General features: G+C 33.4%; 5 protein-coding genes, 3 long non-coding RNA genes and 1 pseudogene across 12 annotated transcripts; 6 read left to right on the top strand and 3 right to left on the bottom strand.

Moving 5' to 3' along the window:
- Positions 1–12: 12 nt before the first annotated feature.
- On the bottom strand, positions 13–742 carry AT1G08573. Its single transcript, NR_139455.1, has 2 exons — positions 415–742; positions 13–193 (listed from the first exon to the last, which is right to left on the bottom strand). It is a non-coding gene; the product is annotated as an other RNA (long non-coding RNA).
- Positions 743–1,034: 292 nt separating this feature from the next.
- On the top strand, positions 1,035–5,427 carry CuAO1 (Copper amine oxidase family protein). The gene is made up of 7 exons (NM_104959.4): positions 1,035–1,756; positions 2,244–2,715; positions 2,913–3,211; positions 3,622–3,735; positions 3,815–4,267; positions 4,385–4,482; positions 4,574–5,427. The coding sequence occupies exons 1-7, from the start codon at positions 1,265–1,267 to the stop codon at positions 4,782–4,784; spliced, it is 2,139 nt and encodes a 712-aa protein (NP_176469.1). The 5' UTR covers positions 1,035–1,264; the 3' UTR covers positions 4,785–5,427.
- A 63-nt stretch (positions 5,428–5,490) lies between these two features.
- On the top strand, positions 5,491–9,334 carry ASP4 (aspartate aminotransferase 4). Of its 3 annotated transcripts, none has more exons than NM_179507.2 (12): positions 5,491–5,674; positions 5,830–5,901; positions 6,023–6,084; positions 6,336–6,419; positions 6,502–6,601; positions 6,802–6,922; positions 7,117–7,280; positions 7,413–7,550; positions 7,801–7,922; positions 8,016–8,110; positions 8,225–8,345; positions 9,019–9,334. In NM_179507.2, the coding sequence occupies exons 1-12, from the start codon at positions 5,621–5,623 to the stop codon at positions 9,101–9,103; spliced, it is 1,218 nt and encodes a 405-aa protein (NP_849838.1). In that variant the 5' UTR covers positions 5,491–5,620; the 3' UTR covers positions 9,104–9,334. The 3 variants fall into 3 exon arrangements, with proteins under 3 accessions (NP_849838.1, NP_564803.1, NP_001321076.1); NM_104958.2 differs by having other exon boundaries at positions 5,574–5,674; positions 6,342–6,419; NM_001334052.1 differs by lacking the exon at positions 9,019–9,334 and having other exon boundaries at positions 5,574–5,674; positions 8,016–8,530.
- On the bottom strand, positions 8,323–8,673 carry AT1G08567. Its single transcript, NR_139454.1, has one exon. It is a non-coding gene; the product is annotated as an other RNA (long non-coding RNA).
- AT1G62790 (Bifunctional inhibitor/lipid-transfer protein/seed storage 2S albumin superfamily protein) lies at positions 9,294–10,897 on the bottom strand. Of its 2 annotated transcripts, none has more exons than NM_104957.5 (3): positions 10,362–10,897; positions 10,094–10,141; positions 9,294–9,653 (listed from the first exon to the last, which is right to left on the bottom strand). In NM_104957.5, the coding sequence occupies exons 1-3, from the start codon at positions 10,666–10,668 to the stop codon at positions 9,556–9,558; spliced, it is 453 nt and encodes a 150-aa protein (NP_176467.1). In that variant the 5' UTR covers positions 10,669–10,897; the 3' UTR covers positions 9,294–9,555. The 2 variants fall into 2 exon arrangements, with proteins under 2 accessions (NP_176467.1, NP_849837.1); NM_179506.2 differs by having other exon boundaries at positions 9,294–9,650; positions 10,362–10,716.
- Positions 9,746–9,982, top strand: AT1G08563. The gene has a single exon (NR_139453.1). It is a non-coding gene; the product is annotated as an other RNA (long non-coding RNA).
- Positions 10,898–11,841: 944 nt separating the features above from the next.
- Positions 11,842–13,892, top strand: AT1G62780 (dimethylallyl, adenosine tRNA methylthiotransferase). Its single transcript, NM_104956.5, has 8 exons — positions 11,842–12,066; positions 12,150–12,296; positions 12,385–12,482; positions 12,802–12,874; positions 12,961–13,021; positions 13,114–13,199; positions 13,293–13,382; positions 13,626–13,892. Exons 1-8 carry the CDS (start codon positions 11,971–11,973, stop codon positions 13,686–13,688), a joined length of 714 nt encoding a protein of 237 aa, NP_176466.1. The 5' UTR covers positions 11,842–11,970; the 3' UTR covers positions 13,689–13,892.
- A 2,195-nt stretch (positions 13,893–16,087) lies between these two features.
- AT1G62770 (Plant invertase/pectin methylesterase inhibitor superfamily protein) lies at positions 16,088–17,202 on the top strand. Its single transcript, NM_104955.3, has 2 exons — positions 16,088–16,472; positions 16,610–17,202. Exons 1-2 carry the CDS (start codon positions 16,201–16,203, stop codon positions 16,950–16,952), a joined length of 615 nt encoding a protein of 204 aa, NP_564802.1. The 5' UTR covers positions 16,088–16,200; the 3' UTR covers positions 16,953–17,202.
- A 2,945-nt stretch (positions 17,203–20,147) lies between these two features.
- On the top strand, positions 20,148–22,376 carry AT1G62766 (annotated as a pseudogene; the record flags this gene model as incomplete). The annotated part of the gene is made up of 1 exon: positions 20,148–22,376.
- Positions 22,377–24,164: the final 1,788 nt, after the last annotated feature.

Raw genomic sequence — 24,164 nt, 5'->3', positions numbered from 1 at the left:
ATCATACTTTTTTTTTTGGTAGGCCACAGGGAGAAGAATGTCTCCCTGCATTTTATTAATGAACTATAAAAATAAATCAAATTCGGACATGCCTCGGAAAACCTGTTTTATCGCACATGCCAATGTTATGCTTTTGCTTGTTTTCTAATTAAGGCTCCTTTTGGAAAACCTGTCTGAATCCGCTATAGTGAAACCACTGAGGGAGAGAATCTTATTAAATTAAGATCGTGTAAGGAAAGTAGGATCTCGAGGTCTATCGTACGAAAAGACAAAAGCAATAATGGAACTTATTAGTGAGCGAGAGAGAGGACATGGACACGTAGTGTCGTATTAAGAGAAGATAAGACCAAGTGGCTGAGAGATTATAAAAAGACAAGAGGGTCAAATTTTCACTTTGGTTGATAGAGTCAATCACGCCATGAGTAGCATAGTGCGGTGGCTTCTGGGTAGTCTACTTTAGCTGAGCTTTCTAGGTGTAGCATCTAACAGCCACTTCTTTTTCTTTCTTTGATGATGATAATACAAGTTTGAGTTTAGATAGTGTGCATCACTAAATTGGAGGCGAGAACCAAATATTGTATCGTTTAGGAATTTAGGAGGAAGAAATCTTTTAGCATCATAAATCTCCACGTTTAAGTTTCAACTTTCAAGTAAGAACTACATTAAACTTATAAATACTATAGTAGCTAATTAGTCTTTAAATACTGTTTTAATTGAATGGATAACCTCTATGACCATCTAAGTTGTCACTCCATCAAAAAATCAAAAACCAATCAGAAATATATTTAGAGATGCGATCAAACACACTCTAATTAAAAAAAAAAAAAAAAATTTGGTAAACTCTAGATGCGATCGTAACTTGACTAAACTCTAGACATCATGAATAACCTTGGCCAATATTTAATTACGTTGACAAACTAGCTTAGGGTAGTTTCGTTGTGAAGTTCTGATCCCAACAAAAAGCTAAAGGGATCTTATATAGTCGAGCCAAATTTAAACTTTTTTTTCTTTTAAATAACCTACATTAGTTTATTGCGTTTGTAATGACATGAACATGTTATAAAACAAATAACCTAAACCAATTGCATGGTTAGAATAAATTAGTAAAATATCTCATAGATGCGATCAAGCGTACAGGACTTTGAAAAGCGTTAATTATTGTTTATTTCTTATTTAACATGTTGTTTAACTGGACTAAGTAATTATTTATCTCAGCTTTTATAAGTAACTTTCCAAAAGATAGTCAAAAACTCTCACTCAATCGATGGCAGAACCATCTTTTGCTCGTCTGTTTCTCTTGTTCTTCAGCTTTCTCCTTATCTTTGCCACCTACTCTTGGGTCTTTGGACCCGACTCAGGCTTCTTGTTCGGTACTCGTGTCCGGAAAACTCTCGGCTCGAATCGTCAAGTCCACGTTGACCACTCTTTAGAAAAGCCTCATCATCCACTTGATCCACTAACGGTGCGAGAAATCAATAGAGTCAGAACAATACTCTCGAACCATGACCCGGGTTTTGGTTCCGGGTCGGCCACGATTCACTCCATGGCTCTCGATGAGCCGGAGAAGTCACGTGTCGTCCAGTGGAAGAAGGGAAATAAGCTTCTGTCACGAAGAGCTGCGGTCGTAGCTTATTGGGGTGGTCAAACACATGAGATAACGGTGGATCTTGATTCGGGTCGGGTAGTTTCTGATGTGATTAACCGGACTTCAGGGTATCCGATTCTCACCTTGAACGACGTCTTCGCTGCTTCGCAGGTATAGATGGTTTTCTACTTTTCTTGGAAACACAGAAATTTTCCGGTTCAGATTACCGGTTTGATTCTGTTTACATCCTAACAAACAAAACTATAGATAGGTTTTTTGTCTGGTTATCATTACTTCCTTTCAAATGAGTTGATTTTATTATATTTTTTTCATTTCAGGGATTTTTATCTAATTAGATTTACATCAATTTTTTAGTTCAATTTTTTGGCTGTTTCTTTATGGATCGGATCAGGTCAAATAGAGCCAGTGATCTAAAGTTCTGGGTCTCATTTTTTTATTAGTTTAGAGCAAAACATTTAACGTCGTCTAGAGTTCATACACACATGGGTTTGAAACTTTGAACCCGTGTTATAATACTACGTCGACTCTAATACGGTAATACCATTGTGCATTTGTGCTACAAGACCAAACTCGGATATTCCACTCTTACTAACCGGTTTAATAAAAAAAGATAACATTTGTCATGTCAACATGGCAGGTTCCTTTGAAGAGCTTGGAATTTAACCGCTCCATTGAAGCTCGTGGGGTTAAGTTTTCCGATTTAGCTTGCATCACACCGTTTGCCGGATGGTTTGGATCGGAGGAAGAAGGACGTAGAGTCATAAGAGTTCAATGTTTCACGTTACAAGGCACTACCAATTATTTTATGAGACCACTCGAAGGACTTTATGTAACGGTCGATCTAGACAAATTGGAGGTTATCAAGATCATCGATAAAGGCCCAATTCCAATTCCCAAAGCCTCCGGTACAGAATACCGGTTTGGTGTTCAGAATAAACCGGTGCATATGGATCGTATTAACCCGATTTCGATGGAGCAACCTGACGGTCCCAGTTTTAGGGTCGAAGATGGGCATTTGGTTAAGTGGGCTAATTGGGTTTTCCATGTTAAAGCTGACCAACGAGCCGGTATGATCATATCTCAGGCCACGGTTCGTGACTCCGAGACAGGTATCTAACACCATAATTCAAATATTTACATTTACAAAAAAAAAAAAGTGTCTAAATCTATGTTGATCATTTGTCATGAAAAGTATTTTAGGTTAAATGGTTCATTTAATATTATTTAATGATGAAATTTGACTACAACATTCTTTTTCGAATAACGTACGTCTCACGCATGCTGTTTATTTATGTGGAGTAAGCAGGTGAACCAAGAAGTGTGATGTACAAAGGATTCCCATCAGAGTTGTTTGTACCGTACATGGACCCTGAGGAAGGATGGTACTACAAAGGTTATATGGATGCAGGCGAGCTCGGTTTAGGACCCACGGCAATGCCGCTCGTGCCTCTCAACGATTGCCCTCGAAATTCTTACTATATAGACGGTGTTTTCGCCTCTCCAGACGGCAAACCCATTGTTCAACCTAATATGATATGCTTGTTTGAACGCTATGCAGGCGATATCAGCTGGCGACATTCTGAGATCCTTTTTGCCAATGCCGATGTATGTCCTTTGTTTTTTTATTTACTAATTAAGTTTTATGAACTAAGGGTATTAGATCTTTTTAAGGTATAGTTCGGATTTTTAAGAAAGCTATTTCGTCGTTTTCTTGCCGGAGTTCGCTAGCCGTTCAATCCAAGCTACCAAATCGGATATAGTACGTATAGGTTTAATATGATTGAGTTTACGGTTTAGGCTTTGTTTTTAGTATAAGATAACTTTTTCTTAAAAAACATGTTTTAGTTCAATTTGTTTCCCTTTCTAACCAATCTAAATAGACAAAAAGTATAACTATAATAAGCATATAAGGGTTAATTTGGTTTTCGGTCCCTATTTTCTGGTTTGATTCGGACTGGTTTTTATTTGCTTTTTGGTTTGAATGATAATTGATTCATAAATTGACGACTTAACAGATAAGAGAGTCAAGGCCAAAAGTTACATTGGTAGCTCGAATGGCAACTTCGGTTGGAAATTACGACTATATTTTCGATTGGGAGTTTCAGACTGATGGTTTGATCCGTGTTACGGTATGTGAACACATTTTTTTCTGTATATGAATATAATTTGTTTTTTTATCAAGTTTCCTAAGTTTAAAGCTATTGTTAGGTCGCGGCTTCGGGAATGTTAATGGTGAAAGGGACACCTTACGATAATGTAGATGACTTAGGTGATAGGGAGGATGATGCTGGACCGTTGATCTCTGAGAATGTGATTGGAGTCGTTCATGATCATTTCATAACGTTTCATCTAGACATGGATATTGATGGACCGATGAATAATTCTTTGGTTAAGGTTCATCTAGAGAAGCAGAGAGTTCCAACAGGAAAATCGCCAAGGAAGAGTTACTTGAAGGTCAAGAAATATATAGCCAAGACTGAGAAAGATGCTCAGATCAAGTTGAGCCTCTATGACCCATATGAATTCCACATTGTGAACCCGAACCGAAAATCTCGGGTAGGAAACCCGGCTGGTTACAGGATCGTACCGGGTGGTAATGCAGCGAGTTTGCTTGATCACGATGATCCTCCTCAAATTCGAGGTGCATTCACTAATAATCAGGTATTTAATTTTAGGCTATGTTTTTATATATAAGATTCTGATTAGCTATAATCTCGGTTTAGGACTTAATGTGTCCAAATGTTCATTTAACTGATGCAATTGGTTTTATCGGTTTAGATATGGGTGACTCCATATAACCGGTCAGAACAATATGCCGGAGGAGTTCTAATTTACCAGAGCCAAGGTGATGACACACTACAAGTTTGGTCAGACCGGTACGAAACTAATTTATGAACTATACCAATTGAGACATACCGTTTATGGTTTGAAACATTTCTCTGATATCTTTGTTTTGTGGTGAAACAGGGACCGTTCGATCGAAAACAAGGACATAGTACTGTGGTACACACTAGGGTTCCATCACGTACCTTGTCAAGAAGATTATCCAGTTATGCCAACCGTTGCGGCTAGCTTTGAACTTAAACCAGCAAATTTCTTTGAATCCAATCCGATTCTTGGGTCTGCTCCTTTCTTCGAAAAAGACTTACCGGTCTGTAGACCATTTGCTTCATCTTGACCGGTTCTGTTCTGACTAATACTCTAATAGTATACAAGTAGAGAAGATCAAATATCCGGTGTAGCCAAACACTTGTTGAAGTTTATTTGCCGGTTTTTGCAATAATAACAAAACGTCCAATATCTGTAATCCCCGACGTAACATAATACCAAAAATCTTCAGTTTCTTCAGAGAGAAGTTGTTCGTGTTCGAGTTATTGTAGAGCCAGCATACGGGCTGTTGCTTTGTTGAGTTTGCTTCTCTTAACGAAGCAGAGAAGGCGTTGGAAACGAAGAAGGGTGAAACTTTTTACAGTCGTAAGATTATTCTTGACGTGGCTGAGATGGCTCCAGACCCTTTCCGACTCAAGTACAACCTTGTAAAGAAGCTTTGTTACCAAGACTTTCAACAAGAAAGACCGGAAAGACAGCAGATAAAATCCCTGTTCTGCGGTAAGAAGACTATCATCTCTTCTGACGACTGATAGAAGCTCCTTTGGTGTTTTTTAGTTGTGATATCTATTCCAGTTACGAAGACCTTCAATGCAAGTATGCAACTGTGCTTTGTTACTTCGTTTTTTCTTTTCTTCTTGTTAAGTTTTTGTCTTAATTAAATTAAAATATGCTTAATTTTTAGTTATTTACCTAAATAATTAAAATATGCGAATTGAACTGATTTGGTAAATAAATAATTAAAATCACAATCAATACATAGTATGATTCATGTGGACATGTGGTTGGACAGGTTGGTGAACCTAATTATGCTTTAATTTCTCAACACTTTGTTCAATAATTGGTTTTTTTTTTTTTTAATGAATTTTGGGGTCAAATTCATTTCAACTGATTCAATCAATTCTCATGAATTCCATCTTGTCAAGCGTCCTTCCTGCTCCCGAAGATCCTGTTCTCAGTGTATACTCTAAAGGCTTTTCATCGATTTCACTTATATCTTTCTTGTTGATTTCTTATATACTTCTTTTGATAAACATTTATTATATACTTCTTCGACCAAATGTGTATTTATGTTAATCTTTTTCTAATATATATATTTATGATTATGGAAACAGGTAATTTTTGCTTGTAGAGATGATCCTAGTCCGGTTAAGTTGAATTTGAGCGCAGGTACCTATCGAACTGAGGTAATTTTCAGATCTTCATAATCTTGATTTAAGTTAATTAGCCATTTTGCGAGTTCAAAGTTTTGATTAGATTAGTCTTCTCCTTGTTCTTTTTTTTTTTTTTTTTTTTTTTTTTGTCAAGGAAGGAAAGCCTCTTGTTCTTGATGTTGTGAGAAGAGCAGAGCAACAGTTAGCCAACGACCTGTAAGTTAATCAATATTTATATCATAATGCAACTTTGTGTATATATGAATAAAAAAGATTCACATTTTGAAATACAAAATATTTTTTATAAATTAAAAAAAATATTCTCGTTTTAATCTTAATTTTGAGAACATAAATATAGTAAATGTAAACACGAACGCAACCGTGAACAAAATGTAATTTTCCAAATCTTTTTTCTGTGTTTGTAAATCATTAGTCTATGCTTTCTCTGCTTTACGGTTTACCTTAAGGTCTAGGGACAAGGAATATCTTCCCCTCAATGGACTTCCTGAATTTAATAAATTAAGTACCAAGCTCATCTTAGGTGATGATAGGTAATGTATTCACTGCTATTTTCTTTCATCTTTTTTCTTATGTTATTATTATTAATTTTGCTATAATTTTTTTTCTGGACAGTCCTGCATTGAAAGAGAATAGAGTTGTTACAACCCAATGTTTGTCTGGTACTGGTTCTTTGAGAGTTGGAGCTGAGTTTCTAGCAACACACAACAAAGAAGTAAATTGTTCTCTACTTAGCTTTCCCAATGGTCATTAGAATTCGGTAAAATTAAAGACCGAATTAATTGTATAGTACATACAACAATTCTACAATATAGTATATACTAACAAATTTTGTAATAAATTTTCCTAGCATACAAACATTTGCTACTTACATTGCAACATATTTGTCACTAATTTCGTTTCTCTTTGTTTCAGAGTGTCATTTTCGTTCCAAACCCAACGTGGGGGAACCATCCCCGTATTTTTACTTTGGCGGGTTTGTCTGTCCAGTATTTCCGTTATTATGATCCGAAGAGCCGAGGACTCGACTTCAAAGGTAGTTTTATAACTATGTCCATAAACTCTCTGTCTTTCACATTGAATTGTTGCACTTTATCTTAATTTTGTTTGATTGACCCAATCACACCAAATTTCACCAAATGTTTTTTTAATATGACCCAGTTGATGTTAATTCCTAAGTATATATACCAATCATGATTTCAAATAATGACTTAATAAATATCAAAATAGGCATGCTCGAGGATCTTGGCGCTGCACCTCCTGGAGCTATAGTGGTACTTCAAGCTTGTGCGCATAACCCCACAGGAGTTGACCCAACATTCGAACAATGGGAAAAGATTCGACGACTAGTGAGATCGAAAAGCTTATTACCTTTCTTTGATAGTGCATATCAGGTAAGTCATAAAAGTACCTTTGTTTTGTTGCTTTGTTCTACACCAAATGAGACTCTGTTATAGTGTTTTTCTTTAAGCGTCATCAGGTAAGCCATAAAAGTAACATGACTCATCTTCCCCTAACACTTTCAGGGTTTTGCTAGTGGTAGCCTTGACGCAGATGCACAAGCGGTTCGTATGTTTGTAGCCGATGGAGGTGAATGTTTGATAGCTCAAAGTTATGCCAAAAATATGGGCCTTTATGGGGAGCGTATTGGCTCTCTTACGATCGTAAGTAACCATAACATCTTGGCATCAATTTCTTTCCTTTTGTTTTGCCTATGCATTTAGATCTAATGAAGGATAATTTAGCGTTACATATGCATTTTCCAAACATATTATATGAGAAAATAAACTGAAAATGATGTATATTGAAAATCTACATTATTCTTCTAAATTCTTTACACACTCAAACGCAGAAATTGAAGAGTTTGAAATAGTCTAGGCCATATTATATAATCTTCATGGGTCTAATGTGAAGGTATGCACATCAGAAGATGTCGCTAAGAAAGTTGAGAACCAAGTGCTACTTGTTGTGAGGCCTATGTATCTTACACCACCTATTCATGGTGCATCTATTGTTGCCACAATTCTAAAAAACAGGTAATGTATTATAAACTATAAGAAAAAAGCTATAATGAAATTTTTATATAGATTTTGGTTATGCTCAAAGTTTATGTGTATACATCTTGGTAGTGATATGTACAATGACTGGACCATTGAGCTGAAAGGAATGGCTGACCGCATAATTAGCATGCGTCAACAGTTATATGCAGCTCTAGAAGCTAGAGGTTCCATTTAGTGTCTTTTCTTTCCTTCATTTTTTTTGTTAAATCTTTCTTCTCAGATATGGATCATGCATATATAAGTTTTGTTCAGGAATATAAAAAAAAAGTTTTGGTCAGGAACACCTGGTGATTGGAGTCACATTATTAAACATATTGGGATGTTTACTTTTACCGGATTGAGTGAGGAGCAAGTTCGCTTGATGGCCAAAGAATATCACATTTACATGACTTATGATGGGTAAGGGAAATATCTAGTCTTTTCAAATGATTATAGTACTACTACTAATCCTTAGGCTACTAGTTAACATGATTATTAGGAAACAAGGAGATACATATTTTTTAGGGCTTTTGTTTACATGTTTTTTTTCATATGAGACCATGACCGCTGTTTCAAACAAGTTTTTGTCTGTTAATTGTAAGCGCAAACGTTTTTCTATTCCATAAATGTGAGTTAAAAAAAGTAGGTTTCTTCTCAATTAATGAAAAAGCATAAAATTGTGTTTGATATGTGAACTAATAAGAATGAATATTGACATTTAACTTATTTCTTTGCAATTTTGGAGAGGAATATAATGTCCATTTTTAAAATTTTCAAAGAATGTAATTCTTTTCCATTTACTTTCAGATTATGCTAGATGATTTATTTATTTTTGTCTTCTAGCCTAGTTAAAGAATATAATTCCTTTTCCATTTACTTTCTGATTAGGCCATTCCCATTTGGGACTAAAAATAGTGGTCATGTAAACCACTAGGAAAAAAGAGTCTAGTGGGTGCATGACTACTATTTGAAGTCCCAAATGAGAATGACACAAAGCATTTAAGATCATTACTCATATCATAAATTGAGTTATATTTCTTTGTCTGTTTTCATGAAAAATCTTAGCTTCAAAATGAAAATTATGTATTTGCAGGAGGATAAGCATGGCAAGTCTAAGTTCGAAGACAGTGCCTCAACTCGCTGATGCTATACATGCTGTTGTTACTCGCATCGCCTAATTAAATTTGCGATTCTGTTCTTTTGTTGTTTAATTTATGAACACAATTAGAGAATAAAACTGCGTTCTTGGTTTACATTTAATAAGATAGCACAAAGAAGCAATATTATGGATGATATTGTTTCTAGTTGGTAGTCAAACCTACCAAAATGAGGATTGGGACCTTTAAACCAACACAGTTTTTTATATTTTGTTTTCATTTTCAATTTATATAATAAAGATTACATCAATTAACAACACAGATCCACACTCAAATCAGATATGCAAATGATAGAGTCCGATTATAACCGGTAAATATACTAACATGGGACTCAATAATGAATCAATGATAATACATAACATGTGAACAAAAAATACTTTTTGTTTTTCTTTAAATATTAAATAAGTTAAGCCAAAAGCAAACAAATCTCGAGAATTTATTGAGCTAATAATAATAAAACCGGGTAAAGGAATTCAGAAGAAGATGGATGAGATCAAAGACAAGATCACGGTGGTGACTCCATAACCGGCGAGCTTGTTCCCAGCTCCGGCGTCTTTTTTGGTATTCCCTGCTGAATATTTAGAAACCCATCCATATAATATAAGACAAATCGTCAATCAGCAAATAACAAATAAAAAATTTATAAAAAAATAAAAAATCTGACAAGTTTCATTTTTTAGTGGTTTTGTCCGAATTATTCAAGTCAATACTCGAGACAAAATAAAGTACACAAGTAAAAGCTGGCATTCACACTCTGTTTATGTTTTTTATATAGAAAACAAAAAAAGAGAGAAAAATCTGGGAAAATTATAAGATCGATTTAGAGTATCAATTGAATAATTGCCTTGATTAACACCATTTGATTTGGTTAATTAACTCTACTAATCAAATCAATCGAATAATTCAATTAATACACAATCAAGTCGATCAATATTTCATTTTTTTTTTTTTTTGATAACAAAGTATTCAAGGAAATAATTGTAAGGAGTAGGTGAAGAGTTTGGTTCATACCTGGAGCTGGAGGAGGTAAAGAAGCTTTTGGCGATGGAGCTCCTTTAGCTAAACAAAAAACAAAAACATGATTAATACTGATATATGAAATTGCAAATCTCTGTTTCATAATCTCAACAAGATCTAAAAAATGTTAGCAGTAGACAAAAAACTATGCTAATTTTCTTAGTCACATTCACATTAATCAGAATCCACAAATCCATTCATAATGCATGTTGTTGACAAAAAAATTAAAAAATCGGAGATCGGAGAAAATGAAATTGGTTACCGGTACAAGCGGAGAGATCAGTGGTGACGTTGCAACGACGGCTAAGACCGAGAGCTTTCTCAGTGGTGACGTTGAACTGAGCGAGCAAACCTGGACTGGTGTAGATTGTACAGAGACATGTAAGTTCCTTCTCCACCGCTTCTTTAATCGAGTCGCAACATTCTTTCACCGGCGTTGTTGTCGTGTTCAGGTCGTTGAAGCAAGGGACTAGCTTGCTCACGCACTCAGTTTGTGCTTCAATAGTCGGAACCAAAAGCAAAGCCATCACCGTCATCGCCGCCGCAAAGATCATCATCGTCTTCGTCATTTTTTTTCTTTTCCTCTCTCTTTGCTTTTTTTCTTTTGGGGTTACTTGTGATTTTTGGTTTTGCTTTTGTTTTTGGCTATAAATATTTATAAACTTGCTTAAGGAACCTTTCGTATTTTACTCTTTCTTTTTTTTCTTGTTAATACTCCATTAGTTTAATAGTATGTATCTTTTCTTTTAATGTTAAAATAAACGCTAAGGGGACGGTAACTTTCCGTCTAACACTTATAACAATTAGTTGAGGCCGTCTAACGCCTATAACTATTCGTTAAGATCTAAACGATTTTAGAATAAAACAATATGTACTTATATATTATATAAAAAGTTGAAAAACATTATCAAAAAGCCTAAAATTATCAAATTTTTTGAAAATAAATTTAAATTTAACATTTTAAAGGAAGATAAAATAAAATAATAAAAAGTATAGTTTTTTTTAACACAATTATATATATTTTTAAAAAGATTCAAATTTTTTATCAAATATTATAACACATTTAAATCTACACAATCCATCTAATAGTCGTTTAATTCGCTTAATGACCGCATAATCCACCAAAAATATTTCATCGTCTATAAATACCGAAATGGTCTAATAGCGTTTAGTGCCGCTTTCTTAAAGACTTCTTTTTCATGATAAGTTTTTATTTCTCAGATACTTCAACTAGAAGATTGAATATTTTTTAGGTAATTTAATAAATTTTATTGAAAATGATGTTTATATTAATTGCCATTTGACGTAAATCTCTAGATTCTAGGATGAGTTAATCACGTTTTGTTTTCTTGCCAACTTTTGTTCTTTGTACACTTCAATTTGTAGCTGTCAAAAATAAAAATTATAGCCTATGCTAATATAGTAATAAAACATCTACCAAATTTCCATAAATTTTGTTGAATTTTCTTGTGGTAGGACTAGGTCAACCTGAAATACTTTGATCTTCAAGTAATTTGCAAGACTAAATCATTTCATAAATTTTGGATCCAAACCAGCATTAAACCATATGGATAACCAGCGCGATAAGAATAGTTCTATAATTGGGCTATAGAAAGGCCTTACAAGGTTTTGATTAATTGGGCCTCTGCACATGTTTAAAAGGACCTCCTTATATTGCCACGTGACAAACATGTGATCGTCAGATCAAAACGTTTAAACGGTTACGATCTGATCAAACGTCTCTCAGCACTTGTAAATTCAACGGTCACGAATAGTCCCGCCATTAAAACAGATAACTAGATAAGAGAAGTTTAGAGATAACGTAGCTAACCAAAAAAGCAGAGCTCACACTTAGAAAACAAAAAACAAAAATGGCTACGCTTTCGTTTGGAATCGCCGCCGCTGCAACCACCGTCCGTACGATTCCGAGATTTAATTCACGGAGGAGCAAAATCACATGCGAATGGGTAAGAATTTGATCAAAACAAGGAAGTTTTATTTGAGATTAGTTTCATGAAATTGATTCTTTGTTTGATTGATTCGAAGGAAGGATCCGAAAGGTGTGTTGGGTCCGGCTCAAACTGGTCATATAGCTCGGCTTGAGTTTAAGCGTCGGCTAGAGAGAGATTCAGAGGCAAGAGAAGCTTTTCAGAAACAACTTCGTGAAGAGAAAGAGCGTCGTCAAGCTCTTAGACAAGTTAAAAATCTCTTATTTTTTCTTGAAATCATACTGATTTGTGATTTGCAATTATATCGATTGATTTTGGTTGTTTGGGTTTTGTTAGTCTAGAGTTGTACCGGATACTGCTGCGGAGCTGATTGAGTACTTTCTTGATACTGAAGCTCAGGAGATTGAGTATGAGATCGCTAGGCTTAGAGGAAGGTTTGTCAATTTTTGTATGTTGCACACAACGTGTTCGATGAATTGCCTCTGTGAAGATGTTTTGGTGCTTTAGTTTATTAAGTGAATCCGTTTTTGTTGAAATATTGATACTTGGTTGATCAAAATAGCATTTGGGAGAGTAAATTGTTGAATATAGATGTTCAGTGTTCGATGAATCGACCCTGTGAAGATGTTTTGGTGCTTTAGTTTCTCAAGTGAATCCGTTTTCGTTGAAATATAGATACTAGAGTAATAAATTTGGGGATTTGAGATGATGACTAAACTTCAAACGAGCTCATGATTACTGTAAATTTTACAGGTTAAACGACGAATTCTTTGCGCAGATACGACTTGAAATCGGACAGATTCGATTTGCTGTTACTAAGACTGCGGTACAACTTTCTTGAAGCAACAACATTTAATCTGTCACCGAAAATCAGACTACTAAACTATCTTTTTTGGTGGCAAAATCATGCAGGATATTGAAGATAGATTGATTGAGCTTGAAACACTTCAAAAAGCTTTAGAAGAAGGAATAGGTTTGTGCCATCTCTTGCTTCCTTATTAAGTGACTCATGGACTCAACGATTTTACAGGTTTTGATAACTTCTCTTGTTATGTTGCTTTGCAGAGGCTTATGACAAAATGCAAAATGAGCTTATGACGGCTACAAATAGCTTAACCAAACTCTTAACCTCAACCGATATAAAAACCACAGTATGTGACACTTTACCCATAAACACAAAAACATTTTATGATGATTTCATGAGATGATCTTGAGACATTTTGTTGATTCTTCTTTTGATACAGTTGTTGGATATGGTGGAGAAAAACCAAATCAACAGATCTTTGTTGGCACTTCTCGACGAAAACATAGCCAATGCATACAAAGGAAACCAGGTTAGACCCGGTTAATAATTGAGTTGACAAAAGAAATTTGTTCTGGTTCGAAGTTCGGTTAGGTTTGATTCGGGTTCTGTTTTTGATTAACATATGTATTTCGGTTCTTGCTCGAACCCATTTTTCCAAAACGTGAAACTCAAGTAACCCGAATCAAACCGGAAAATCGAATGCCAAACCGTAAAATTGACTATATGATAAAGCTTTTAATCATCGTATGAAATTCATATGTATTTGTTGCAGAAAGAAGCAGGAGATTACATGGAGAAGATACGCTCTTCAGTTCTTAAGTATTTGACAGTGTAGGATCATATGAGTCTTCGAAAGATTTCTCAAGCTTTTGAATGTTTTCTATTATCGGGGAAAATTGTATTTATATTTTTGTTTGTTGAGTAAAATGTATTTTCTTTTTTTCCGAACGATGTTTATATTTTTAGGGTCATTTCAGATCTTCAAGTAATAAAAAGAATTTAATGAAATAATAGCGATGACAAAATATGAAATTTCGTATGACCGTATAATGCAATAAAACAATGAAATAAAGGACCAAAATTGATGATATGTCAAGTGTTTTATTTTCCAACTAGTATCTCGAAAAATCTACGTTTGTAAGCTTTTCTTCATTCATTGCATGTCTGTTTAGTATGGAACAAAGTTCGCTGTAACAATCAAATCTCTTTTCTTCGTAATAAATGAAACCTTTTGTTTTAGAAAACAAAATACATGAATAAGTATGGGAAGTGGGAACCTACAAAAGGAACAATAACTAAGAAAAAAAATTATCAAAAAAAAAAAAATTATATAGAAAGAGAGGTGACATTTATGAAATTGATAACTATTGGTTCCAAGTTCCAAGCACCACTGTTACATAATTATCCTTATTATTATCTTCACATGCATATGTTTGTTTGGTTATATACGTAAGAGTAAATTAAGACTAGTATAAATAATTAAAGACTATAGTAAAATCAAAATGACTCGATAAATGAAGAAAGAGAACATGCCCACTTGTTCTTGTATTGTGTTAGCTACCGACGTACGGGTTTTGGAATTTGGACAAGATTCTTTTTACTTTCTATCGGCGTTTACGAGTAGATTCATGTGAGTTTTTTTTCAGTCAACCATGTAATTATTCTTATAACCGTAGATTCATATGAAACTTATATGGATGAGTTTTCACGTGTTCACTAACGTTACGTACTACACATATTTGTGTTGGCGTATATTTCTTCATTCCATTTTATTTTAAGAAATTTTTTCATAGGTTTTAGAAATCAGGAAATTTTCATATGTTTTAGAAATTTTATTTTGGGTTTTACTTTATTTATTTTTTAAATATTTGTTCTGGTTAAGGAACTGTCATTTCTGATGAGTTTTTCTGTTCATATGAAAAGTGAGAGTAACTACGTATTCTGTTCATGTTGACCAAAGACAAATTAAAATTAAGTAAATATCTATTCAACTTCCCTGATTACTCGGATGAATGCTCATCCGTGAACTGAAAATTAAATAGTAACCAAAGAAAACGCATGAGAGACCATTGTCGTTTGTATCCATTATGATCTGGATAAGCATCTCAAATAAACACAATAATGCATTGGGAAAAAAGTAACTAATTAAATACTACAAAAATTGCAATTTCAATTTTAAAAAAACTTTAAACTATTGCCAGTGTAACTTATGGCATGTGGATATGTGTTGCTCGTCTGATCGATGACTCATCTTGAAACTTAATCTGCACATTAACACATGTAAATAGTACTTTTTAAAAAGGATCAGAATGTAGAGTTAGATTTGGTCAGTGGGATTTTAACCAAAGTGATTGAGATATTTTATTTAGTTGTATTTTAATGATTTAGCACATAAATTAAGTTTATATATATATATGTTTCATTATCTATTTAAAATCAATTTCAACCAATGGAAAATCAAATTACAGAATTTCAAGAATCACAATAATAAAATAGTAATAATTTTACATAAAAAAATTAAAACAACAATAAAGTGAAACAATTTTTTTTTGTTTAAACAACACTTATTAAGAAACAAAAGAAGTATATACAAAAAATATTACCTCTGCTTTATTTTACGTGATGTTTAAAATTTTTGATACGCATATTAAAAATCACCAAAATTTCAGTAATTTATCTTTTTTACATAAAAATATTAATAACTACAACTAATTTAATAAATAAAAATATATACTGTAAAATGTTATTGACCAACAATTATTAATTATAATTAATTTTACATAGAAAATTGAAACTACCATTTAAAATGAAACAGAATGTTTTTAAAACATCATTTAAAATTATACTGAGAAAATATATGCAAAACAAAATAAAAAAAAACTTTTATATTAGGGATATGGCCTAACTTAGCCCGAAAGCTATCTCAAGAGTTAAAGATTGTCACATCCTTTATATATTACCCAAAGATCTTAATCCTAACCAATATAGAACATTTTAATAGGCTTTTCCGAGATGCGTGTGAGAAACGGTCCAAGCCTAGAAATACAACAAGACCTATCACTTGTGTGGCCATATAGGTAAAAAACCATTTTTGTAGGAATTTGTTTGTTGGACCAACCATAAGCTCTGATACCATATTAGAAACGTAGTCTAACTTAGCCCAAAATCTAGCTTAAGAGTTAAGAATTGTTACATTTTTATATATTGTGCAAAGATCTAAATCCAAATCGATATAGGATATTTTAATAATTTATTTTGACCTAAATCAAACCCTATATAAACAGCATCCACTGATACACCTTCTCTTCATTTTAGAAAAAATAAACAAACAAACAAACCAAAACACCATGGAGCTTAAAAATACAATCTTTCTAGTCATACTTCTATCAATAACCATTCTCCAATCTTCATCTGCAACCCCAAACCGGTCGGAATCAGACCAGTTTATTGTGTCTTCATGCCAAACCACCCAATATCCATCACTATGCGTGCACACACTCTCTGCTTACGCCACCAAGATCCGCCACAACAATGACCAAGATCTCGCCCAGACTGCTCTCATCATCAGCTTGGCTCGAGCCAAATCCGTTACTATCTTCGTCGCCAAACTAACCAAAGAGTACGCTTTTCCCTAACATTTTTTTTTTGTGAACCACACACTTAAAACCAGGCAGTACTCTCTGTTTGCAGCCCAAACCGGTGTTTAAGAGATTACAAAAGTTTATTTATCCCTAACATTTTTTTCATTATATTTAGGACACCAAAATTTAAACGTAGGGAATATCTAGCAATCAAAGATTGCATCGAAGTGCTAGGCAATAGCGTGGACCGGTTAGCTCAATCGGTTAAGGAACTTGCTCGAGCTGGTCATGCTGTGGCTAGTGAGGACTTCATGTGGAAAATGAGTAACGTTCAAACATGGGTCAGTGCCGCTTTGACGGACGAGACAACGTGTCTAGATGGATTCTCAGAACGAGCCATGGGAGGCAAAGTCAAAAGACTGATTCGGTATAAGGTGGTTCACGTGGCTCAAGTCACTAGCAATGCTCTTGCTTTGGTTAATCAGTTTGCAGAGAAGCGAAGTGTGAAGTTTCCTTAAATGGACTTAAATGTGAAAATTTTGGCTTGTAAGTGAGAGTTTGAATCTAAACTTCAATTAGTTGTGTAAATTGTTATCTTTTTTTTTCGTCGGTCGGAAAGTAAACTCAAGATTGTGTAACAATCTTTGTTGTGTCCTGTATAATATTGTATTTTAAGATAATGATATATAGTCACCTTTTTTGGGTGTAAAATTATAGATATGCTTCATATTTTTTTTTTTGTCGAAGAGATATACTTCATATTGGCATATTCTAACTTCATCGCAAAGATTGAATCATTGAACCATATTAAATGCATTATTGAGATTCAAACTAAGCTTTACTATTTTTCAATTTTATTTTGGCTACGTGTAAACATTGGTAAAGGTGTTACTAAATGAGTCCACTCCCTTCTAAATTTTTTATAGTATGTATAATATCAGAAATACATTAAAGTTTTAATTGTTTTTAATGCAATTTTTTTTGTAATTTAGTAATTAATAAAAAAGCTTCAAACTATAACAATAAAACAGAAGAACGATTACTAATTATACATCTTCTGTTTATATATTTTGAAATCTTTTGGATTTTGTTTTCTAACAAATTAACGTGATGATAAAACATAATTAGGGGAGAACGTTGGGAGACAAGATTTGTCCAGAGACAAAAGTCTTGATTTGTTTCTAGTGATTCAAGACAAAATTAGCGTATTTTATGCTGAATAATTGGAAAACGACCTACTTTTCATTAGATAATACTGAAATCAAATAATTCTGATTAATATCATATACTAAAAATTTAAGCCAGTGATATACAATTATAACTAACATCTGTAATTGACCACATGATCTGTAATGTATGATGTGGACAGAGTTGAAATATTCACTCAACATTTTTAGTTTCAAAATGGGTCATTCATTCGACAATGCCATTAGATTTATTCGTTTTAGGTTTTTTTTTTTTGAAAAACAACTGACGTCTTCAAATGTTTAAAACATTAAAATCTCCTCTGGCAATAAATTTCCAAATTAAATTTAAGGAATTTCTGCAAATCGTTTTTTTTTTTTGCAAAATAATTAATAGTACGTAGTAAATTAATCTGAATTCTGTCTTATAGCGAACTATGCTTATAATTCTGTTCATGTGCTCGAAAATGACAAACGTCACCCAAAAGGACAGGACATGACTTTCAACGACAACTACCAAATTTTGTGATGAAAAATTAAAATAAATCAAATACGAACTTTAGTTCCCGCAATTGACGGTTAAAGACGCAAAATAAGACGAATGGAAAACACTATTACATATTTTAATGTTTTGAAAATGACGTTACGCATTTCTTAGTTTAATGATGAACGAAATAATTCTACATTTTAAGTTCCTAATCGTAATCACTTTTAAGATCTTAAAAATGCATTTATTTATATGTACCTCAACAGGTCTCAAGTTTGGGCTGGGCCGTAATGGGCTATTTGTGTTGTTGAGACGTGACTTTTAGATTGATTTTGTTTCTATATTGTCTTATTTTTTTATTTTATTTAAACTGAAAAAGTTTACGTGGTTGTGAGCCAAGAGATTTCATAGGGTAGAGAGTTTACATCTTGCTTCCTGGACGATGATGGCAAGTTTTGGGTTATTGGAATTGTTTGATTCAAAATTGATAATTCGACGTACGGTTTATAATCTGTTTCCTTAACGACTAAACTATAGTTCAAATATGAATATGTTTTATGAATTTATAATTTTCCAATTTTCCATAGGTATGTTTCAATAGGGTATAAAATCAACTTTTTTACGATGATGACAATGAAAAATTCACAATGCATAAGAATTTAAGCTATAACTTTGAGATATTTAATCAGTTGGATAAACCTATAAGGGGAATGGCCGAATGGCCGCACATAATGCCAACAAGATATAATTAGACTAATATGGTCTTAAGATTTCGTATACCTTTTACCAATAGAAAAGTATGCATGCAACAACGATAATGATGTTAACTTTTTGGCCATCGTAAATTACGTCTACGAAACATCTAATTCATTACGGAAACGAATGTAACAAATTAGTTATCATGACTAGTGAGTGCACTTGTGATTCTAATTTGGCGTCTATACCATCAAGATCAGTTTTTAAGACTAACCAATTAAATGTGAGAATCAGTTTTTAAGACTAACCAATTAAATGTGAGAAATTATGGATTTACAACTCAAAACTAATTTAAAAATGAGTAAATAGGTTCATGACTCGTGTATATTAGACTAGTTCGTCCACACTTCTAATACGAGATCATAACTTTCCACACTTCTAATATGAGATCATATACAACACGTTACTTCGAAATGATCATTCTTTTGATTCATTCATCTCGGATTGTATCTTATTTTCATTACAGATCAGTTTTACTTGTTCGAGATTATTGGGATCTACTATATATCATGTGAGAAAATAATGAGTTTTCGACCAACAATCAATTAGTAATTAATACTTATATAGAAGTCGATGCCCCCCACCCCCCCCCCCCTCCCTTTATATACTAATGTTGATTATTTAACAATTTTGATGTCTGATTTTAACATTAAATTAAAGCTTTTAAAATTATAAAAAAACATACATGGATAAAATGTAAATGTTGCATTAATCAAAATTAGTTTGGTTTACAATCGATATTTTAAAACTTTTTGTCTGCCCAATGGAAAAAACTAGAAACATGGAAGTGAAAACTCAAAGAGAAACTTAGTCCATCCACTCGACAAAATTCGAAGTTAGATAAAGTGAAAAAGGTTCTATAGAACATTAGTATAGAAGTCATATATATCTGAAGTCACAATGTCTATATAAAATTCAGCCCTATTTCTACATTTTTTTTTTTGTTGTTGTTGCGATTTTAAAGTGGCTTAGCTATATATATAAAGACTTTATAATAAAGAAAAAGAAACTTTTCTTATTGAATGTTGCAGACGACAAAGTCAAGTCATCTTCATCTTCTTGCTATTTGATACGAAAAGAAAAAGGAACTTTTCTTATTGATTATTATCGTATATGCTTGAGCTTTAAAAAAGGTCACGTGTATTGAAAGGTTTTAAAAACATAGTTCATGGAATAGGAACCATTTGTCTTATTGATTATTATCGTATATTTCTCATTGGAATGTGATTTGTTCATGCTTAATTATCACTGCTAAACGTGTGTATGTCTTTATTTGTTTCAGAAATATGGAATTGGATACTCAAAACTTGGTTGATGAAGACAACTTTAATCTTGAGGATCAAGAAATGGACCATGAAGATCCAGAAATGGATCAAATACTACCTCATGAAACTGCTTCTTCAGGGACAGCTGAGAGAGGTAATAGTAGTGTAAGTAGATTTCGTGCTGCATGCTGGAAAAACTTCGATAGAGGACAGAAATATCCTAATGGGAAAACTGAGGTTACATGCAAATATTGTGAGCAGACTTATCACTTGAATCTGAGACGAAATGGTACTAATACCATGAATCGTCATATGAGATCTTGTGAAAAGACTCCTGGAAGTACACCTAGAATTAGCAGAAAGGTGGATATGATGGTCTTTAGAGAAATGATTGCAGTGGCTTTAGTTCAACATAATCTTCCATATTCGTTTGTCGAATATGAAAGAATTAGAGAAGCCTTTACATATGCTAACCCTTCTATAGAATTTTGGAGCAGAAATACTGCAGCTTCTGATGTCTACAAGATTTATGAAAGAGAGAAAATTAAGCTTAAGGAAAAGTTAGCTATAATCCCGGGTAGAATATGCTTAACAACAGATTTGTGGAGAGCTTTAACTGTTGAAAGTTATATTTGCTTAACAGCTCATTATGTAGATGTTGATGGTGTTCTGAAAACGAAGATCTTATCTTTCTCTGCTTTCCCGCCTCCACATTCTGGAGTAGCTATAGCAATGAAGCTTAGTGAGCTGTTGAAAGATTGGGGAATTGAGAAGAAAATTTTTACTTTAACTGTGGATAATGCTTCTGCAAATGATACTATGCAAAGCATTTTAAAGAGAAAGCTACAAAAAGATCTTGTCTGCAGCGGAGAATTCTTTCATGTGAGATGTTCAGCACATATCCTAAACTTGATAGTTCAAGATGGTTTGGAAGTGATATCTGGAGCTTTGGAGAAAATTAGAGAGACTGTGAAGTATGTGAAAGGATCTGAGACTCGAGAAAATTTATTTCAGAATTGTATGGATACAATTGGAATTCAAACTGAGGCAAGTTTAGTTTTAGATGTCTCAACCCGCTGGAACTCCACTTATCATATGCTCTCACGAGCAATTCAGTTTAAGGATGTATTGCGTAGTCTTGCAGAAGTAGATAGGGTTTATAAGAGTTTCCCATCTGCTGTGGAGTGGGAAAGAGCAGAACTGATATGTGACCTTTTGAAACCATTTGCTGAGATTACAAAGCTGATTTCGGGTTCGTCTTATCCGACAGCAAACGTGTATTTTATGCAAGTATGAGCGATTAAATGTTGGCTGGGAGATCATGATGATTCTCATGATAGGGTTATTCGTGAAATGGTGGAAGATATGACGGAGAAATATGATAAATATTGGGAAGATTTCAGCGACATTCTTGCGATGGCTGCAGTTCTTGATCCAAGATTGAAATTCTCAGCTTTAGAATATTGTTATAATATTCTGAATCCATTGACCAGTAAGGAAAACTTGACTCATGTGCGTGATAAGATGGTTCAACTATTTGGAGCTTATAAAAGAACCACATGCAACGTTGCAGCAAGCACTTCTCAATCTTCACGAAAGGATATCCCATTTGGATATGATGTAAGTTGCTAATTTTGTGTGTTTACAGTATTGTTCTTGTATGTTTGTTTGTTGTGATAGTTAGTGGCTATGAAAATGCATTCTTATACTTAGTGAGAATGGGTTGTCTGTTGTGATTGTTGAACTATACGGTTGGTCATATTTTCTTTTGTTGGTCATATTTCAGGGGTTTTACTCTTACTTTTCTCAAAGAAATGGAACTGGAAAATCACCATTAGATATGTACTTGGAAGAGCCTGTGTTAGATATGGTCTCTTTTAAAGATATGGATGTTATTGCATATTGGAAAAACAATGTCTCGCGTTTTAAAGAATTGTCATCGATGGCATGTGATATCTTAAGCATTCCGATCACTACCGTGGCATCGGAATCAGCTTTTAGTATAGGTAGTCGTGTGCTTAACAAATATAGAAGCTGCCTTTTACCTACTAATGTGCAAGCCCTCCTATGTACTAGAAACTGGTTTCGTGGATTTCAAGAAGTTGGTAATATTCACATCTTGAACTCGTTTATAATAGTAAACTTATATGGCTTTTGGACTGCAGCTTTTAGATTAATAGCTCGGTTTTTCTTATTGTAGAAACTGATGAGATCCAAGGTCAAGAGGACACAAACACCACCCTTGCATGAACGTTTCAAGACTGGGAAGAAACAGGTACATGGCTGTTCTCTTAAACTCTGAGCCTATGGTTATGTGTTTCTTATTCTCAGTCTGTGACTTAGAAGCTTATGTAATCGTTTTTTCTTTTCTTTGTTTCTCATAAACAAAGGGTTTTGCTTAAGAAACAAGGAAAAATAGAACCATGTAAGACACAAACAAAGCACCAAACAGTAACGCAGAGACGAAATGCAAGTTGTGTCACGTCAAAATAAACTTCTTTAAGTGTAGTTGAAAAATCATGGGCTGACCATAGGCTGACCATTGGACAATGGTCCTTAATGGTCTTGGACAAGTTTTCAGACCATGTCCATTAAAGACCAACCATAAAAACCCATAAAAAATGATGGTCCAAGTGGACATGACCATTGGGCTTTGGACAGCCCAATTGACACTTCTATATAAAGTCACGATGTCAGTTCAAGCTACCTTCTGGATAGAGCAAAAAACAAGTACATGCAAGTAAAGTACGTAGTTTAAAGTAGGCAGATAAGGGCATGTATAGTTAAAGGCAAGCACATAAATATGAGATAGGTATTCAAATCACTACCTTTAAAATAGCATAATTTAGAGACAAAAAGAGTGGCTCATGCATGCATATATTAATTTACTTCTTTTAGACAAACAAGTCTAGTAGGCAAAACAATAGCTATAAGAAGCATGGGCTAGCAAATATGATCGTGAATGAGGAATGCCTTCATTTGATTAATTCTTAAACAAAATTAAAAAAAAAAAATATATAACTTATAATTATAAACGGGAAATCAAAATTCTAACACAACACGAACACGTCAAACACAATGTACGTATATGTGAAAAAGGATCACGAAATACGTTTTCTGAAACCTTCCGATCCTTGTACGAAATCAGAAATTAGAACGTATATTTTGTCTCCATGTTCAGGACAGATAATTTTCAGTGGCTGATAATGATTTTCACATTTGAAAATTTCAAAAACAAATATTATGAACAATATAGAAAACTTATAAACGAAAACTCTATCGGGAATTAGTCTAAATTCTGGTTTATAATCTCAGAACTATAAAAATATTTTTATGCTCCGAATAATATATTTAGAATCTAGAGTCTTCATGATATATCATTAGAAGCGAATCACTACGGTGGTCACTGTTTTATTAAATTTCAAAGATTTGATTTATTGGCTATATTGCCGACTGATCTTTTTCTGTATCCACTCTGAATTTATTTTTCTTTTGGAAGGATCTAGCTTCAATAAAATGGGAATTATATAGCTGGACCAAACTGTAGTTGGACGAATTAATTCATCATATACAACAGATTTAGAAAAAACCAACTAAATTCTTCAAAGGTCAAGCCTCTCTTACGGTATTTATGGAGTTCATATAGATAACTAATTATTACAACTAATAAATACAATAATTAATAAATAAAGTAAAAATAGTTTTATCACCTCAATTTGCTTTCTTAGATTACTAATAAACGTGTATGCCTAAATTAATCAATATCTAACATTTTCTTAGATCTTAATAAAACTTTAAGTATTTCATAACATTCTACTTAAATTATTTTCATATCGACCCATTGTATGGAAGAAAAGTTCCATTGCTAAAATTTCACGCAATTATTAATGTATGAAAAATACTTATATGTGAAAAATACTTAACTTAATAAATTCAATTTAACAACTTCATATACAATAATTATTTATATTCATTTTCATAAATTATTTATAATCAATTAACGATTTCTTCCATACTTTAGAAATATGGGAATCCATA

This window comes from Arabidopsis thaliana, assembly GCF_000001735.4.
Source record: "Arabidopsis thaliana chromosome 1 sequence".
Taxonomy (NCBI): Eukaryota; Viridiplantae; Streptophyta; class Magnoliopsida; order Brassicales; family Brassicaceae; genus Arabidopsis; species Arabidopsis thaliana.
This window is presented reverse-complemented; position numbering and strand designations above follow the sequence as displayed.